A 20,159-nucleotide genomic window follows, 5' to 3' on the forward strand; every position below is an offset into this window, starting at 1 on the left:
ATTTAGGTGGCTTCCTGATTTTCCTCCACAACCATCAGCATCATCAAGTGGTTCCAGATCAATCCGAAAGGAGAATGGGGTCAAGATTGGTGATATTTTTCATAGTAAAGTCCAATTGATTGACGCCATGAGACAATTCGCCTTACTAAAAGGATTTCAATTTGGTGTCAAAAAGTCTGACAAGAAACGGTGGGAAATTAAATGCAAGACTGAAAATTGTAAGTGGTATATACATGCAACCAAGTCCACTGTCGGTGATGTGTGGGGGATCAACTCTATAAATCCTACCCACACATGTTTAGTTGATCAAATCATGCCACATCATAGACAAGCTGGGGCCCGAGCTTTAGGTCAATTAATGAGATCAAAGTTTGTGATGATTGATCGAATTTATCGACCTAAAGAAATAATTGTAGACATCGCCGACCGATATAAAATTGATATTTCCTACTCACAGGCTTGGCGGGCAAGAAATTGGGCTATCAATTCATTGAGGGGTTCACCGGAGGAATCTTTTATGCTGTTACCAGATTATTGCTACAATTTACAACGTACTAATCCGGGCATTATTACTGCTATTGAAACAGACGATGAGCATCGATTTACAAATTTTTTCATGGCGTTAGGATGTTCCATTCGTGCGTTTAGTCAATATCTTCGCCCCGTTATTTGCATTGACACTGCTTTCCTTAAAGGTCGATATCTGAGACATTTATTTATTGCAGTGGCTCTTGATGGTAATAATCAAATATACCCTATTGGTTTCGGTGTCGGCAAAAAAGAAGATCACGACACGTGGTGTTGGTTTCTTATGAGAATTAAAGAATGCATCCCTGACCTCTCTGAGCTTGCAATAATCTCCGATCGACATCATGCTATCTACTCGGCAATGGCTGAAGTCTTTCCAGATGTCCACCATGGATGTTGTTGTCATCACCTTCTGTGTAACATGCGGGCAAAGTATAAACGAGACTCAAAGGTATATTGTAAACAAGTTATTACATTTATAACAGTTTATCATTTTCAAACATTTTGCTTACAATGAGTTTTCATATTTTTTTCCCTCTTACAGGTCGCGGGTGCATATTGGAAAGCCGCTAAATCATACACAGAATCTGAATTTGGGCAGATGATGCAATCCATTGACTCAATGAACCCCCAAGCTGGAGCTTATCTACGGGATGTCGACTTTCTCCGTTGGAGTAGAGCGTACTTTCCAGGGCATCGATATAATATCATGACTACAAATATTGCTGAGTCATTTAATGCCCTTGTCAGACATGCACGGGGCCTACCTATAACCATGCTCTTGGAGTTTATTCGTGGTACAATGCAACGATGGTTTTATGACTCGATATATTTCGAATGGTGAAATTCGAAAAAACGGAGTTACAATTCGAATTCGATACGTTGAAATACCTCAAAGTGACGATACTCGAAAATTCACTCGAAAATCATGAAAATACGAATCGATATATCCTAAAATGGTTAAATTCAAAAAAACGAAAATGAAATTCGAATTATATACGTTGAAATACCTTAAAGTGACGATACTCAGAAAATCATTCAGATATCGTGAAAATACGAATCGATATAACCTAAAATGGTGAAATCCGGAAAAACGAAACTGAAATTCGAATTCTATACGTTGAAATACCTTAAAGTGACGATAATTGAAAAATCGTTCGGAGATCTTGAAAATACGACTCGATATATTTCGAATAGGTGAAATTCGAAAAAACGGAGTTACAATTCGAATTCCATACGTTAAAATACCTTAAAGTGACGATACTCAGAAAATCATTCGAAAATCGTAAAAATACGAATCGATATATCCTAAAATGGTGAATTTCGAAAAAACGGAACTGAAATTCGAATTCTAAACGTTGAAATACCTTAAAGTGACGATAATTAAAAAATCGTTCGGAGATCATGAAAATACGATTCGATATATCCTGAAATGATGAAATTCGAAAAAACGGAGTTGCAATTCGAATTCGATACGTTGAAATACCTCAAAGTGACGATTCTCGAAAATTCATTCGAAAATCGTGAAAATACGAATCGATATATCCTAAAATGGTTAAATTCGAAAAAACGGAAATGAAATTCGAATTCTATACGTTGAAATACCTTAAAGTGACGATACTCAGAAAATCATTCAGATATCGTGAAAATACGAATCGATATAACCTAAAATGGTGAAATCCGAAAAAACGGAACTGAAATTCGAATTCTATACGTTGAAATACCTTAAAGTGACGATAATTGAAAAATCGTTCGGAGATCATGAAAATACGATTCGATATATCCTGAAATTGTGAAATTCGAAAAAATGGAGTTGCAATTAGAATTCGATACGTTGAAATACCTTAAAGTGACGATACTCAGAAAATTATTCGGAAATCGTGAAAATACGAATCGATATAACCTAAAATGGTGAAATCCGAAATAACGGAACTGAAATTCGAATTCTATACGTTGAAATACTTTAAAGTGACGATACTCGGAAAATCATTCGGAAATCGTGAAAATACGAATCGATATATCATAAAATGGTGAATATCGAAAAAACGAAACTGAAATTCGAATTCTAAAAGTTGAAATACCTTAAAGTGACGATAATTGAAAAATCGTTTGGAGATCATGAAAATAAGATTCGATATATCCTGAAATGGTGAAATTCGAAAAAACGGAGTTACAATTCGAATTCGATACGTTGAAATACCTCAAAGTGACAATACTCATAAATTTATTCGGAAATCGTGAAAATACGAATCGATATAACCTAAAATGGTGAAATCCGAAAAAACGGAACTGAAATTCGAATTCTATACGTTGAAATACTTTAAAGTGATGATACTTGGAAAATCATTCGGATATCGTGAAAATACGAATCGATATAACCTAAAATGGTGAAATCCAAAAAAACGAACTGAAATTCGAATTCGGAAAAACGAAACTGAAATGACGTCGTTACATCGTAAGTTGTGTCAAAAAACACCAAAATTTGAAAACTCGAATTTGAAAAATACATATAGAAAAATCTAAAATAGAAAAAACGGATATAAAATTCGAAAACTACACGATCAGAAACCGTGGATGAGAAAAATCTCAATTTAACCCCAAATGTCCAAAATTTCCATAAAACCCCCTTTGTTGTAATGAATCTAATCCAGCTCCCCAAGATTTTAAAAAACCCAATTTACCCCCCAACTAAGTAGGAAAATGCAGCTACCGTGGGAAATTTCGTTCTGCCGTGGGAAATTCCGTTCCCACGGCAGACTGCCGACCACGTTTCAGCCAATTTTTGGTCGTTTTGACCTCCGATTTTTGCATAAATCAAATCTACACATTCTATAACATAAAACCCCTCAATCAATTCAACAAAAACAACCAAAAATCCAAACATTTTAAGCAATATTCAAAGCGTAAACCCTAGAATTTCAAACCCAAAATTCTCAATCAAATCTCAATTATATCAGCAATAAATTGATCCAAACAAGATTACGAGAGATATACTAACCTTCTTTGCCATTTTCGGTTGCCGGGAAGCTCCAAAATCGACGGAAATGACCTTCGCCGTGGGATTGACGTGGGAGGAGGAAACTTTTGCGATTTTTCGTGGAAATGCACAGTGAAATCAGGGCTGCCGTGGGAAATTTTGCTTTGTATATAAAGGGGGGGCAGGTTCGTAATTTTGCTTTTCCCACGACAACGTGCGGAATTTCAAAAAAACCCGACGTGGGCTAAGGATTTCCCCGACACCCCAATGGTTTAAAAAAGCCATTTTACCCCCCCACAACCCATTGTTCATTCAACCGCCATGGGAGAATTCGTCCTGCCGTGGGAAATTCCGTTCCCACGGCAGACTGCCGTTCCATTCGGCAGCCAATTTCGGCCAATTTTTGGTCATTTCGACCTCCGATTTTCACATAAATCAAATCTACATATTGTATAACATAAAACCCCTCAATTAATTCAACAAAAACAACCAAAAATTGAAACATTTTAAGCATTATTCAAACCGTAAACCCTAAAATTTCAAACCCAAAATTCTCAATCAAATCGTAATAATATGAGCAATAACTTGATCCAAACAAGATTACGGGAGATGTGATAACATTATTTTCCATTTTCGGTTGCCGAAAAGCAAGAAAATTGGCGGAAATGACGTTCGTCGTGGGATGTGAAAAAAATTTGAATTTTCTTTGAATTGTACAGTGAAAATTTGCTGTGTTTATATATGGGGGCAGTTTCGTCATTTCACAAAACATGGGCATTTTTGCTTAAACCTGAATTTTTTGGGCAATTTCGCTTAGACCCCTTTAATTTTGCCTAGTTTTTAAAATTTCCCTTGTTTTATTCTTATCCTACTTTTCTTCTGCTAGAACGCCAAGTCCGGAATTACTTTATCTAATTTTCCTTTCCAGAAGCTAGATACTTTTCCTATCCAATTTTTTTTCGACTAGAAGGCGACTTCCAGTTGTGGTTCTCCCCGGCAATGTCAGTTCCTCTGGTTCAGCTTGCTCCGGATTTGACTGTTTCAAAGCTTTGCTTAGGTTAGTTTTCGTTGCTTTCTCTCTTGCTCTCACAATGTTATCTCGACCAATCGTATGTACTACGGACACTGTTTTGTTTTATTACAGGAACAATGACTTTCGGCGAGCAAAACTCGGCGTCTCAGTCATTTCACCTTCTCGACGAAGCTTTCGATGTTGGAATAAACTTCTTCGATTCTGCAGAGATGTACGTACCCGTTGTTGGAATTTCGATTTCCTCCTAAAACATATTCGTTTGGTGTTTTTATTGGAAACTTTGCAACTATAGGTATCCAGTGCCACAGCGTGTTGTGACTCAAGGAAGGAGTGAGGAGTATTTTGGCCGTTGGGTTAGAGAGAGGAAGATACCTCGTGAACAAATTGTCTTTGCTTCAAAGGTTAACTCTGAAATTTTTTTTTTTGTCATTTGGTTGTTTTATCTTGCACACTTCTGTTTACTCTGGAAATGCGACTTTTAGTATAGTTGAGTTGACTAACTCATTTGCTTAACATTATATAAAAAACACATAGCATATAGTTAACAAATGTGCGTACATCAAGTTGTTAATTGTAGAGATTCAGTGACTATATTGTTTGTATAAGGAGCACCATTTTTGGCTCCTATTATCTGAAATTCTTGCTGGTATTAGTATTATATTACATTTTTTATTATTATATGTTTGAATTGTCGGAAATGTTGAGAATTATGATGCAGTTTTGCTTCCTGAACTTTTCGCTGTGAATTTGTGGAACTTCTTTAATACTGCAATCCAAGTCAGCTGGAGGCCAAACTAAATTTGCGTTTTCTGTATGACTTACTTTTCATCATTGTAGTCTTTACTAAGCATTCAAATTTAATGGATCATATTATGTGGATCTTATTCAGGTTACTGGACCTTCTGGGCAGATGACTTGGATTCGTGGTGGGCCAGAATGTTTGGATGCCAGGAATATTACAGAAGCCATTGACAATAGGTCAACTTTAATGTGCTTTTGTTGCCATATGATTAGCTTAATTCTGATGCATTTTAGTTGTTTCATAATCATTGGAACTATAACAGGAGGAGTTCATAGGTTACTGTTCAAAACTTTTTTCCTTGTTCATTGTATTTATTCTATTAACATAACTTATCAATCATTTTGAATTCTTTCAAAGTAAAATTATTTAGGAATTTCAATAACGGTTCCCAAATAATCTGTACATTCTTCTTCACTTCTCCACTTGAAAATTCAGATAGTGTACAATGCCCATTCTTGAGGGTATATTAATTACTATGTTGTACCAGGTTTATGATGACTATGCCTGTAGTATACATATACAACCCTTGGTTTCCTTAGTAGGAAAAGCCTCAGAATTTAAGTTCTGATTTTATTATTCTTATTTGGAGTATTGCCTTGATACGTTCATGAAATTTTCTTTACAAAGAGATTTAGGGACCATTTCCTATTGTACTTGAACAATTTGTATTTATCCATGATTTGGATTTTTTTTTAATTGATGCAGTTTGGAGAGAACACAAATGGATTACATTGATCTTTATCAAATTCATCGGCCTGATCGGTTTGTATGTTTATCTGATGTTTACTTTCAAAGTTTTCTTTCTTGCTGATACTGTCTCTCTCACATTTTGTTTTTTTGGTCTTTTTTTTTTTTGTGTTTTTTGTGGAGGGAGAGTGAACTTATCAATAAATATGAATTTTGAGATCTAAGTCTCCAATTGACTTTGAATTTTCTTTTCTTTTAACCTGAACCAATTATAGTTGGTAAATTATGGCTGCTTCTGTAGATACGTTCCAATGTTTGGAGAAACTCAGTACGATCCAACCAAACAGTATACTTCAGTTGGTGTCGAAGAACAGCTTGATGCCCTTGGCAAAGCTGTTGATGCTGGTAAGGTAATTGATGATATCTGTTTGGCTCAGTTGTTGTACTCTTGCTAAGGTCACATCTAGTAAATGAAAATTTTCTTGTCTAAAGATTAGGTATATTGGACTTAGCAATGAAACTCCGTATGGAGTCATGACGTTTCTCAGGGTTGCTGAAAAGGTTCCCCAGTACCCGAAAATATTAACTGTGCAGGTTGTTTGGGACACTCTTGCTCCTCTCAGTGAGGCTTTCTCTGCTTTTTCTTTTTCATCCCCAATTTATCTCTATAACTCTGGGGCTAATATGACTCATTCTCTTTATGATAGAACTCCTACAACCTACTCTGCCGAACTTTTGATTCTGGACTGGCTGAATGCTGCCATCATGAGAGGTATCCCATTCATTTACATTTGGTGGAAATGAATTATGTACCTGTAACCTGAATTATTGGAATTCCTTTTTGAGGTTTTTGTCCTATATTTATCCTCTCTTATGAATTTTCTTTGTCAACATTATCGATATTTTTAGGATCTGGTTATTGGCCTACAGCCCTCTAGCAATGGGCATACTTTCTGGGAAATACTTTTCACCTGATGGGGGTCCAGCAGATGCTCGATTGAATCTTTTTAAAGGTTAAGTTGCAAGTGTTTAGTTAAATTTTAGGTATTGGTAAACTCAATGGTAATTAAACAGTTTTCGGTGAACCTGTTGTCTCACTTAACATTCTCAGGTAAGTATTCTGAAGGGGAATCCCGATACAATCTGTCTAATGGCATGGTAAAAGCAGCTACCATGGTAAGCAGTCTGTTTTGAAGTTTATCCATATTTTGTGACAGTAGTATTAATGGATTGCAGGAGCCAATGAGGGGGAACTTTAATGTATCTCAGTTGCAGAATTAAAATTACCTTTAAACTTGAATAATGTGGCTAGAAAAATTGCTCTTCCCTTTCATTGTTTATCTTTACCTTTTTGCCTAGTAATTGGAGAATGCCGATGGATGGGGTTTTCTTGGGAGGGACGCCTTGTGGTCTATTAATCTTTGTTACTGTCTGTTTCACTGTACTATGACTATTCAAAACCTTTCATCATTTTTGCAGGAGTATCTTGACATTGCAAGAAGATATGATATTCATCCTGTATCTCTTGCGTTTGGTATAACCCCTCACTCTTTGTATCTGTGTGTGAGTGCTGTCGTGAAAATGTTGATGGTGATTTATTTCCGTAGCCTTCTTTTAATTTTGTGTCTCATCTTTAACACATTTTCTTGCTAAAGGCTCTTACATTGATTGCTGATATTTTATGAATTCAATTATGAGCTGCTGTCTGATGCAATTGATGATTCATTACCGATTCTATATTATTTAGTATGTGTAGTCTCACATTCATGGATCATATTGAGATAGTGGAACCTTTTGCCCATACTCAGATACTCGAATATTTTGCCATCCGAGTTAATAGGTGTAGTAAGAGTTTTAATTGATTTAGGGTAGAACTGAGAGAGGGTTTTAAAAGATAGAATTGCATGTACTCTGGAATCATTTTTTCATTTTTCTCCTTTCATTCTCTTCCTTCTGGTTTCACTTTTATAATTCGTAAAAGAATGCACTACAAGCCAATTTGAACTACAATTATCTCAATCATGTATCATGGGGTGCTGATCCGTTTAGGGTATGAATTTTATCATTTGGAATTAATGAGTAACAAAATTGAAGTAGAAAATAAGGGAGAACCCAAGAGCCTGGTTTGCCCAAGAACAATGTTTAACATGCTTGTAAATGAGGTCATATGTCTGCTTTAGTTGAATATGTTTTCTTCTCTTAGTTGAAGGTGTATGCAAATGGATATCACTAATTTTAATTGCAGGTTTTAAGAAATGTATGCTTATAGGTCTGTGTATCTTTACAGTGAAAGACTTCTCATGTCTTCTACTTATGGCCCTTGAGTCAGCTGTTTTCTTGGGTAGGTTTAAAATATTTTTTCATACTGTGATTTTTCACGGTCCAGCATTTGTTTTGAGACACCCTCTTGTTGCAAGTGCTGTATTTGGAGCTACCAAGTCAAGACAGCTTCAGGAGGTTATAAATGCATGCCAGGTTGAGCTCACAGCCGAGATTGTTGCAGATATCAATAGAATCCATGCAATGTGTCCTAGTCCTTGTCCCTGACTGATTTCCTTTGTCATGTTAATGTTCCAATAAAAAATTGTATTTGTTTGGTATGTTCTGTATGGACTTTTGGACTTGATTGATGAAAAGCACAAGACAACTCCCTTGGAAGAAGCATGATCAAAAGACACGTATATGAGTGAAGCTGAAAATCTTGAGCATGCATTGGATCTTGATTGTTACTCATCTAACAAGAGATAAAATGGTTATTATGAAAAATGAAGCAAGCAGCATGAGCGTCGATTTTTATGTCTAGTGTTGTTTCATTGGAATGGATTTGTTAGAACGTATGGTATGGGCCGGTGATGCGTAGGCCTTAAACAAGCAGCGTCATTGTCAGATAATTTTATTTGGTTTGAATGTTGAAAGAGCACAAGTCAGGTCAGACCATCTCGCTCTAAGAAAATGGAAAGAGAAATTGCTTTGGTCTTCAGGTCTGGACGGGCAAAGGGCTAGTTGTCAAAGACGTATAACAAATGGATATGTAATTCCAATTGCTTTCAATTGGTCAAGAAGGTGAAAGGAAGAAAACCCTTGTTCTTTCAATAGCAACTTTTAATTTGTATTAAAAGATTATCTCGTGTAATAAAGTTGGTGGTATCCAGCTGGGGTACGATTTTTAACCTTTAATTAAACTCTGTAGAAAACTAATAATGATTTCAGTGTATCTTAGGCGAATTCCACCTACATAAAGGCGTAAAAGCTGAGGGAAAGTTGGAAAGGAAATGCATGAATCATGATGATGACATTTTAAAAATGGTTTTTTCTTTTTGGTCGAAAATGCCACCCCGCCCCCTCTTTCGTCTCACAAAAGGCAGAAGGCTGGCATGAGTAGTTACAGTACACTACTTCAACATTAAATTGAGGAGATTGATTTTGTTTTTAACGGTTGACTTGACTCTTAAAAGTTACTACACCTAAACGCAGACAGCATAGCACGGGTAGGGTAACTTTAGACTCACCCAACCACCCTCCACTTCCTCCTCCTCCTCTCTCTTCCTCTCTCCAATTCCTAGTCAAAGCCACGGCATCACCACCATACTGGCTCTATTCTTGTAGTTAAATTATTAAAAGAGACAATTGGAGAAAAGAAGAGGGTCCGGAGCCTTTGCCCGGGCCCGCTCACCACCACTGCTACCAACAACATCACTATCGTATTCCGATCATTAAGCGTTTAATTTTTTAATTTCTTTCAATCTTTAGAATTGTCTCCATGTCTATGAATTCCAAGCCTTGGCTACACCCGGCTCCGACCTACCGGACCTTAGAGACCTATTGGGACACGGACGAGGATGCGCCTGGTCCCCGATGCGCTCATACTCTTACTGCTGTTGCTGCCACCAAGACTACTGGTCCTCGTCTAATTCTCTTTGGTGGCGCCACTGCTATTGAGGGCGGAGCTGCCTCCTCTGCTCCCGGCATCAGTTATTTTCATTACTTTCTTCCTCTCCAATTCAATCTTCTTTAATTGAGCTCGATTTTATTTATTTATATTTTGTTGTAGGACTGGCTGGGGTCACCAATTCAGTTCACTCTTATGACGTTCTTACCAGAAAATGGTCCAGGTTAGTATATTTTCTTCTATTTTAATTTAAATTTTTGTATTCAATTGACTTTCGATTAACATTTCAGCTGTTGTTTTCTTCCTTCTGCAGAATTAGACCTGCGGGTGAACCGCCATCTCCTAGGGCTGCACACGCTGCAGCTGCCGTTGGTACAATGGTTGTTTTTCAGGTAATTACTGGAAAATTATTATTGCTAGAAGATTTTTTTAATATTAATAACTCAATATTTTTATGGATGTTGGTGTGTAATTAGGGCGGCATAGGTCCTGCTGGTCATTCCACTGATGATCTTTATGTGCTTGATTTGACTAATGACAAATTCAAATGGCACAGGTCATTTCTTGTTACCTAATTTGCTTTTCCCTTATAATGTTCATTTTGCTCTTTTTTGAATGCTGATCTGATTTCTGTTTAATGTGAGTGTAGAGTGGTGGTACAAGGACAAGGTCCTGGACCTTGCTATGGCCATGTAATGGATTTAGTTGGCCAAAGATATCTTGTTACTGTCAGTGGCAATGATGGTGAACTATTTTGCTCTTACTTTTTTGTCTTTGTCCATGTGTTTCTTTTAACCTTTTCATGTTGCTGAAGCTATTGTGTGAGTGCTTGAGTGGCCAGAAAATAGAAAATAACATTTTGTATCTTATTTTATTCTTCTGTGGTTCACATTGTTGAATTCTGCTGTCTTTGAATCATAATTAATGTCATTGATGTCATCTAGCCATAAAAATGGATAATGATTTGTTTTCCTGATTCTTGTGTATTAATCATTTGTTGTATGCAGGCAAAAGAGTGCTCTCTGATGCTTGGGCTTTGGATACTGCCCAGAAACCATATGCATGGCAGAGGCTGAGTCCGGAAGGTGGTAGACCTTCTGCTAGAATGTGAGTCTCTATTTAAAAACAATTACAAAAATAATACCGATCCCTTTATTATTTCAACAATCTTCATTCTAACATCTTCCATCATTACTTCAAAGGTATGCTACTGCTAGTGCTCGCTCTGATGGCATGTTTCTGCTTTGTGGTGGAAGGGACTCATCTGGTGCGGTATGGTAGTTTTTTTCTTCAAGGAGAAATAAAGCAGTCAATTTGATATTCTGTATGCATGCCTCAATCTGGGTTATAGGTAAAATTGTATTATGATTCATTCATCCTGGTGGGAGGAATTATAATATTTATACAAAAACAAAAAAAATTTCAGGTCGATTAACGTAATCTCAATAAAGAATAATATATGGCGAATCTTGCATAATATTGATGCCCCAGAGTTAGGATTCTTATTCCAAATCCAACTTTTCTGGATCTTACTGTAGGAATTTAAAGTCTTTTCTTAAGTATTATATAACTTTAGTCTACCCATTGCAGTAAACATATTAGTTTATGAGTTTCCTTCTTGTTTTCTTCCCCAGTTTATTCTGTCTTTATATTTCTTTAGGGAGTTTGGAAGTTAGAATTCACAAGTTGCTTTTGCTTTCAGTAACTTTTATTTATAACCCCTTGGACATGCAATCCTAAATGGATTTTACCAGGAATCTGATAGCTACCTCGTTGATTTAATTAGCAATTATGCCAATTACACTACAAACGAACAAGGACAAACTGGAAGTGAGCTTAAGGAAATCTCACAATTGATTATTGATCCAATCTTCACAGTTCAAAAACTTTCAATAATAACAATGGAAGTAAGAACTAGAAATAGAAATATCTAACAAGAAAAGGAAAGTAAACAACAAATCGGTTTGGCAACAAGGGTGCTAGAATCCCCCACAAGGCAAATGCCTTCCATGAAATATTCCCAATTCAGTCTTCCTTTTCCTTAATTCCATCTTCCTTTTTATAGTTGTGTTTCAATCCACCAAAATTTTTTCCATTCTCCATGTGTTCGGTTCCATTGGAATTTGCCACCTTAGCATGTGGAAAAACTCTTCTGGATGTGTCTCTATGTTTCTTCTTGTACACTTCTGTAATTGGAGGCCTACTAATTACCTCCTTCCCAAAAGTGCCACATTGTCCTCAAAGTGGAATGTGGGGAATTGCTTGTCAATGACGTCAAAATCTGCCAGTGTACTTTCCCACGTCAGCATATACTTCCAACAAATCAACACCTTGATTACTCCTTGCAAGTTTTGTTGGGTCTCCAAAACCGAGTCCATTTGTAACAGTAGTGGTTCCATATCATTAGTAAGGCTAGCAGGAAGTGATTGACTTGCCATCTTGAGACCAATGACCTTTTTGAGTTTGGATATGTGGAACACCAGATGAATGTGAGCATGTGGGGTTAAGTCCAATTTATAAGCAACGTCACTGATCACACCACAAACAAACAAGGACAAACTGGAAATGAGCTTAAGGAAATCTGACAATTGATTACTGATCCAATCTCCACGGGTCAACAACTTTCAATAATAACAATGGAAAGTAAGAACTAGAAATAGAAATAATTAACACAAAAAGGAAAGTAAACAACAACTTGGTCTGGCAACATGGGTGCTAGAATCCCCCACAAGGCAAAAAAGCCTTCCCTAGAATGTTCCCAATTCAGTCTCCCTGTTTTCAATCTCATCTCCCCTTTAATAGTTGTTTGTCAATCCAACAATAGATTTTCAACTCTCCATGTGTTCAGTTCCATTAGAATTTGCCACCTCAGCATGAGGTAAAACTCCTCTGGATGAGTCCCTATGTCACTTCTTGTACACTTTCGTAATTGGGAACCTAACTGACTCATATAGATATACCATTAAAAACTTCTCTAGATGACTCCCTATGTCACTTCTTGTACACTTTCATAATTGGGAGCCTAACAGACTCATATAGATATACCATTTGTCCCATATTAAATGTACATTGGGCACAAAACTCATACTATCTTTCATATACTTATCAGAAGAAATAAATTTCACACTAGTATGGAAACTTGGCTTTAATGGCTACAAAAGAAGTTAAATTAGAGTGTATGTACAACCTTTTTAAAGAATTGAAGAAAATTGTTAAAATATCTGTGAATTTTGTATGGAAAGCTTTGAAATGTCGTTGATGAATGTTGAGACATGTATTTATGACATCTCCTTAGCATGAGCAGGAAGTATAACTTATAAGCAGTTCCACAGTGTTCTTGTATTTGCAAGAAATATTACTTGCTCTTAACATTTCAAATTCATGTTTTTTTAAATTCTGCAAGTTGTCACTTTTAGCTACAGATTCAAAATATATCTCTTGTTTTGATGAACCCAATGTTTCAGATGTCCATTGGAGTTACTTATATTTCTTAATCTATCAAGCTGCCATGTAATCAAATCTCCATGTCGAGATTTGAATTGAGAAGCTTTCTACTGAGTTTATTGGTTGCATTTAATCTTCCACAGCCACTGGCAGATGCTTATGGGCTGCTCATGCATAGAAACGGTCAATGGGAGTGGACTCTTGCTCCTGGTGTGTCTCCTTCGCCAAGATATCAACATGCTGCGGTAAGTGATGATTATAATGGAGTCCACTATACCAAATTGTTTGTTGCAATACTAATAAATTTTTTCTCCAAAGACTGCATTGTATTTTAAAGCAGTGAATTAGTTTGGAAAGATGGTAGTGTCAGTTCGCAGAAGTGTCACTTAATGACTTCTTTTCTTTGATCCTTTTCCTATACTGTACCTGACAGTGTTTGCTATTAGGTTTTTGTTGGTGCTAGATTGCATGTTACAGGAGGTGTTCTTAGAGGGGGGCGTTCGGTAGAGGGTGAAGCAGCTGTTGCTGGTAATATTATTGCTTTTTACCTTTTCTGTCATCATGGATGTAATTCTTACATAACTCTTTCTTTCATATTTTCCACTTTTTATTTCTTGTTTCTTCTTCCCTAATGTTATCTCTATTTGGTAGTGTTGGACACTGCTGCTGGAGTTTGGTTGGATAGAAATGGACTTGTGACTTCCTCACGTACCAGTAAGGGACATACTGAACACGATCCTTCTTTGGAACTTATGCGTCGCTGCCGTCATGCATCTGCATCTGTTGGATTTCGCATATATATTTATGGCGGTCTCAAAGGAGGTAAAATTCTGAATTGGAACTGAAAACTATAAAAACATAATTAAAAACATTTTTATATTTGGTGTGAACTTTTGTACTGAAATTAGATTTTTGATAAAAACAAAAGATGCAATTTCAGTAAGAAGGCTCATTCGGAAATGTTAACTCTTCTGGTAGGCTTTATAGTTAGTATTGTATTAGACTTCTAGGTAGTTTTTCAAGTTACAGTTTTTTTGCCTGGGGAAAGGTATAAAATTTCCACACATTTTCAACTGTAGATGAGTTCATAGCAACTATGCAAAGAAATGAGAACTTTGGATCTGTGATTGCTGTGACCATGTGTTCAGCTTTTTAAAGTAGTTTATGCAATACAAAGGTTTGAGTTTGTCTATATTGTGATATGACATATTGTCAACCATTTTCTTTTAGTTGATTCATAACATAACTGCTTAATCTGTGCAGATATTCTGCTAGATGACTTTTTGGTTGCAGAAAATTCGCCGTTTCAAACTGACATTAATTCTCCCATATTAACATCTGAGAGATCTCCAACCATAACTAGTCCCAAATTTAATCAATCTAATTTAAGTTCTTTTTCAACGACAACTTCAAATGCAGCAGAGATTCCTTCATCGGGAGGCGTGAGGTTTGTTTTCATGACTCTCTCTACTAAATGGGATTTACACTCAGCTTAATATCAAAAGTCAGTAATGTGTATTATCTTCGGCAGCATGGACAAAAATTCCATGGAGAAACTGAGGGAGGCTTCTGCTGCTGAAGCTGAGGCAGCTAATGCTGTCTGGCAGGCGGCACAGGCAGCATGTGCCAGTCCTGCTGATGAAACATCTATATCTGATGATAATTCTCAGGCTGCTGAAACAATTTCAGATGGTAGTGACACTGAGGCAGATGTTCGCCTTCATCCTAGAGCTGTATGTCTTTTCATTGATGTCATATATCTTGAGGGGTTTCTGCAGGCTACAGTGTCATACCATTTCTTTTTTATAGGTGGTGGTTGCCAAAGAGGCTGTAGGGAATCTGGGCGGGATGGTAAGACAGTTATCATTGGACCAGTTTGAAAATGAGAGTAGGCGAATGATGCCATCAAATAATGACCTATCATATCCTACCAAAAAGTTCACCAAGCAGAGGTCTCCTCAGGGCTTACATAAGAAGGCTAGTGTTATAAAAATTATCTTTGTTTTTCACTTTGTATTTATATTGGTAGTTAAATATCTTGTTTTCTTGCAGATTATTTCTACATTGCTTAGGCCTCGAAACTGGAAAGCTCCTGCCAATAGGAGGTTTTTCTTGGATTCATATGAAGTGGGTGAGCTCTGTTATGCAGCTGAGCAGATTTTTATGCACGAGCCCACAGTTCTGCAGTTGAAAGCACCCATTAAAGTCTTTGGTGATCTGCATGGACAGTTTGGTGATTTAATGCGGTTGTTTGATGAATATGGATTTCCTTCCACTGCAGGAGACATAACGTAAGTTTGCTATTGGACTTCTTCCTTAGAATTGGCTTGTTATAATAAGAATGAGTAATTCAGGGAATTAATTATAATTCAGGTTTGTTGATCCATTATTGAAAATTTGGGTGAAAATTTTAAGCAACCTTCTTGAGTCTAGAAGAGAAACCAAGTGGTCCATATTTCAATATTCTGAATCAAGGTGTTATAAACTAATAATTCAAATTTAACTTATAATGGAATTCCATTTAAAGATGTATCAGATGTAATACATCCTCATTCGATATATAAATTAATTGATTGGTAGTGTCATCCTTTTCTGTAGATCAAAGTTCAAATTACTGTCACCCCAATCTAGATCATTTGAGGTGTTCCTTGAAATCTAAAAATTTGGTATTGATGACCTAAATATTAAAAATGGCTGTTGATTTAGCTAGCCTTCATTCATTGGAAGGTAAGACTCAAGATGATCTATGTGGAGATATTACCTTTCAAGTTAACATAGAGGTTGAGAATGATGTAAGACTCAGAAAGTGAAGATCTAAAACAATGAAGGTAGAAAAGTCTAGATTAGGTTGAACCGCCAAAAAAATGAGAGGCCTGTCTGCTTTATTGAGATCATCCTACAGTTTCCGAATAATCATGTGGGAACTTTGATGAGAAGTTTGGAGTTGGTGCTGTATGAGAGTGATGGGTGGACTACAATGAAAAGACTTTAGCAGTGCAAAAAATAGACTTTCCAAACTCTTCATGCCAACAAAGTATGAACTGTTTTCTGTATGCTATATTGTAAGACCAATTACTTACAAAGTTAAATGTGCGAATATCAATGAAGTTGTAAGTTAATTTCAGCTGCTGTCTATCCTGTAACTTGAATTATAAAATTTCAATTGCAAATGATAGAATTGAATTATTTAAAGTATTTTAATATAGTTACACTAATGGTATATAGCTTATACTGGGTCAGCTAATGAATCTTTAGGTCGATGCCGTATCAATGAGATGTGAGAAGATACTAATTCTTGATGCATGGTTAGCACGTTTGTGAATGGCATAATTTATGGATGTGTGCATAAGAAGTTAATCCCTGCTTGAAGCTCCCTCAAGTTTATGAATGACCTTATTTATGGATGTGATGTATAAGTTAATGCCCTATGCTTCCCATGTAAAAGTCTAAGCCATTTCATTGTTGTTCTCAATTCATATTCTTCTGTCTAAAGAGCTGTAGAACTATGCTGTTTCCATTTGAAAACCTGATTTCGAGTCTCTAATAGTAATTTGGGATGTAAAGATAAAATCTAAATCTTGCATGAAGGGTGATGGATGTGATGGGGGTTTCCTTGCACCAAAACTATATTTGAAAGAGTCCTTTGAACATGGTACTCAAGAAACGGCTCCCTTCTATGTTGTCTAAGTCTTGTTGGTCTCATTGCTGTAACACTTCACTTCTAGTTCCGTGAAAGTTTTCATAAAACCGGGGAAAATGAAAGAATATTGTTTGAGGGCACTGTCAATTACCATGATAAAACAAGTTCCTTAATTTTATCTGTGGTTGTTTCATCAGCCATCTACTTTATGTTTCAGGTATATTGATTATTTGTTTTTAGGAGATTATGTTGATCGAGGGCAGCACAGTTTGGAAACCATAACGTTGCTCCTTGCTTTAAAGGCAAGCTTCTGCTGACTGTAGGCCTGATAATTTTTTAGTGGTTTTATGCTTGGAGCATTACTGATTTTATTCATTTTTCAGTTTGGTATGAAGTATAATTGACAGTCTTGTCCTTTTTGTCATGATTTGTAGATTGAATATCCTGAGAATGTTCATTTGATACGTGGAAATCATGAGGCTTCTGACATAAATGCTCTATTTGGTTTTCGTCTGGAATGCATTGAGAGAATGGTTTGGATTAGTATACATATGTACATTTCACATCTTGGTCATGTGAAAGTTAAAATACACTGATGAAGTATGTATTTGCAGGGAGAGAATGATGGAATATGGGCATGGACACGCTTCAACCAACTTTTCAACTATCTTCCACTTGCAGCGCTTATTGAAAAGAAAATCATCTGTATGCATGGTGGCATAGGAAGATCTATACATTCAGTGGAGCAAATAGAGAAGCTTGAAAGACCAATAACAATGGATGCTGGATCTATAATTCTGATGGACCTTCTATGGTAGTTTTGTTTCCTATCTATTCATCATTTTAGGTCAACCTCTATTTGCATTAAAGTTTTGCTTAAAACTGTTTTTTCCTTCTTCATGTTTTATTAAAACTGTTTTTTCCTTCTTCATGTTTTATTAAAACAGGTCTGATCCAACAGAAAATGATAGCATAGAAGGTTTGAGACCAAATGCAAGAGGGCCTGGTCTTGTCACTTTTGGGGTAAGGTTGATTATTCAGTGATTACATGCTGAATGGAGTATTGTTTCATTTGCTTTACATGCATGAACACAAGTTCTATCTGTTACTCAGTATATTCCTAAAATTTCTACATGAAACAGAGTTGTAATGCAATGACCTGGAGCTATCAAAATTTACATGAAAGTATGCTTCAAGTCGTTGCGGTAAAACTCTATTTCATGCTACATAGAAGTATTACAACTTCTATGTAGCATGTATTCTTATGCATACAAAAAATCTTAGCAAATAGAAGGCCGCTCTGAACAAGGGATTCAGATGAGCCTATTACTTGAACACCTTTTTTAATTGCAAGTAACAATACTATTGAATTAACTAATGATGATCAAAGTTGATTATTTACTGTGGCCCTTCTGTGCACACCTTTATTTTAGTTTTGTTCAAATATTTTAAATTCAATTGTTTGTTATGTTACTACCACTGTATGCTTCATCACAATTTTTTTTTTCCAAGATGCTTTTTATAATCATTTGCATGATCTTATTTTTCTTATTGTTTAAACTTACCTTGCTTTAATGTTGCAGCCTGATCGAGTTACAGACTTCTGTAAGAAGAATAAACTACAGCTTATTATTAGGGCTCATGAATGTGTGATGGATGGATTTGAGCGGTTTGCTCAAGGGCAGTTAATTACTCTATTTTCCGCTACCAATTATTGTGGTAAGCAGAATATATTGGTCTTTCTCCAGATCTTGTGCTGGCTTTTGGAACCTAATTGGGTATGTGCATGCAGGAACTGCAAACAATGCTGGAGCTATACTGGTAGTGGGCAGGGGATTGGTTGTGGTTCCAAAATTGATTCATCCCTTGCCGCCACCCCTTCAGTCACCTGATACATCGCCAGAGCGAGCTGTGGATGACACATGGATGCAGGTAAAATTCATGCATTTTGATGTTTCAACTCTTGACCTTGTTCAATTAAATTTACGCACATTGTACAATGGTATGTCATTATTGTCCTGCAGGAGCTCAACATTCAAAGACCACCAACTCCTACACGTGGTCATCCACGGCCTGACTATGACCGGAGTTCACTTGCATATATTTGATGATACCTGACCGATTTGTGTAATTTATCATACCTTGTTTTGTATATCCTTCTTTGGCTGGCTTGATCATCTGTCTATCCGACCTCAAGCAGCATACTGGCCACCTGCCAGGCAGGAACAAGGTATGGTGCTGGTATTGTATTCTTTTACATGTAGGTTGCTGAACAGAAGCTTTGTTTGGTGTACACATAGGTTTACAGTTTTTGGTAGAAGTTATAGCTTTCAACCAATGAGTGTAATATAAGTAAAATTACTCGGAAGACAGATTATACAGCGAGGGGAGGGGAGGGGTTGGTTGGTCGGCCAGTGTATTGTGCTGATAGATTTTTTCTTTTTTCCTTTCATAAGTTGATTATTTAATGGTGTTATGGTTATGTCTGATTTCAATTTTGAGCTACTGTTAACTTCAGAGTGTTTTTTTTTTTTTTCCTCTAAAATTGTTGAATTTCTGTATGGCGCCTGTTTCTGATGAAATGTTACACACTTTAATATAATGCTGACGAACAAAATGGATAAAAATAGTTTTACAAAAGCACGCCTTTAATCATGGTAAATGGACATAATTAGGTCAGTTTTGAAAGAAATTTGTCTGAATCATCTGTCGAAGTTACTACTGGTTTTTAATATTATTCAATGAAATGTTTGTTTCATTTGAAGCAACATTTTAAAGTGATAGACACATTCATAAAGAGGGAAAAATATAATATTCTAAAATTAAAAATTTTAATATTTTCAAGAGTTTAATATAAATTTTTAAATGTTAAAGATGTATTTATAATTTTATATTTATATTAAATAATAATAATAGTTTTATAATTTTAATAAAATAATATTTTATATATAAATAATAAATATAATTAATGATATATTATTTTATAATATAATAATTTTAAATTAATAATAAAATAATATTTAATTATATGATAATAATATTTTATATATATATATAATTGTATATATGGTTTTATCAATTTTAATAAAAAATGAAACGGTGATTTTTAGAAAATAAGAAATTCACTTATGGGAAGGATGATGGGTGGAAATGCAATTT

General features: G+C 35.9%; 2 protein-coding genes across 7 annotated transcripts; both read left to right on the forward strand.

Annotated features, from left to right (window-relative positions):
* Positions 1–4,363: 4,363 nt before the first annotated feature.
* Positions 4,364–8,688, forward strand: LOC123215748 (protein tas-like). 6 transcript variants are annotated; one of them, XM_044635964.1, is made up of 12 exons: positions 4,364–4,562; positions 4,650–4,749; positions 4,831–4,939; positions 5,428–5,516; positions 6,046–6,106; positions 6,303–6,437; positions 6,520–6,621; positions 6,735–6,799; positions 6,937–7,040; positions 7,139–7,203; positions 7,507–7,561; positions 8,273–8,688. In XM_044635964.1, exons 1-12 carry the CDS (start codon positions 4,505–4,507, stop codon positions 8,572–8,574), a joined length of 1,245 nt encoding a protein of 414 aa, XP_044491899.1. In that variant the 5' UTR covers positions 4,364–4,504; the 3' UTR covers positions 8,575–8,688. The 6 variants fall into 6 exon arrangements, with proteins under 6 accessions (XP_044491899.1, XP_044491900.1, XP_044491901.1 ...); XM_044635965.1 differs by having other exon boundaries at positions 8,414–8,688; XM_044635966.1 differs by having other exon boundaries at positions 6,046–6,102; positions 6,329–6,437; positions 8,414–8,688.
* Positions 8,689–9,349: 661 nt separating this feature from the next.
* On the forward strand, positions 9,350–19,517 carry LOC123215746 (serine/threonine-protein phosphatase BSL1-like). Its single transcript, XM_044635963.1, has 21 exons — positions 9,350–9,998; positions 10,079–10,139; positions 10,230–10,308; positions 10,393–10,472; positions 10,566–10,660; positions 10,924–11,023; positions 11,119–11,188; positions 13,504–13,605; positions 13,807–13,888; positions 14,012–14,182; positions 14,624–14,807; positions 14,892–15,093; positions 15,170–15,337; positions 15,413–15,651; positions 17,218–17,302; positions 17,435–17,533; positions 17,615–17,814; positions 17,948–18,023; positions 18,584–18,719; positions 18,793–18,932; positions 19,025–19,517. Exons 1-21 carry the CDS (start codon positions 9,788–9,790, stop codon positions 19,106–19,108), a joined length of 2,664 nt encoding a protein of 887 aa, XP_044491898.1. The 5' UTR covers positions 9,350–9,787; the 3' UTR covers positions 19,109–19,517.
* Positions 19,518–20,159: the final 642 nt, after the last annotated feature.

Source organism: Mangifera indica, chromosome 5, assembly GCF_011075055.1.
Source record: "Mangifera indica cultivar Alphonso chromosome 5, CATAS_Mindica_2.1, whole genome shotgun sequence".
Lineage (NCBI taxonomy): Eukaryota > Viridiplantae > Streptophyta > Magnoliopsida > Sapindales > Anacardiaceae > Mangifera > Mangifera indica.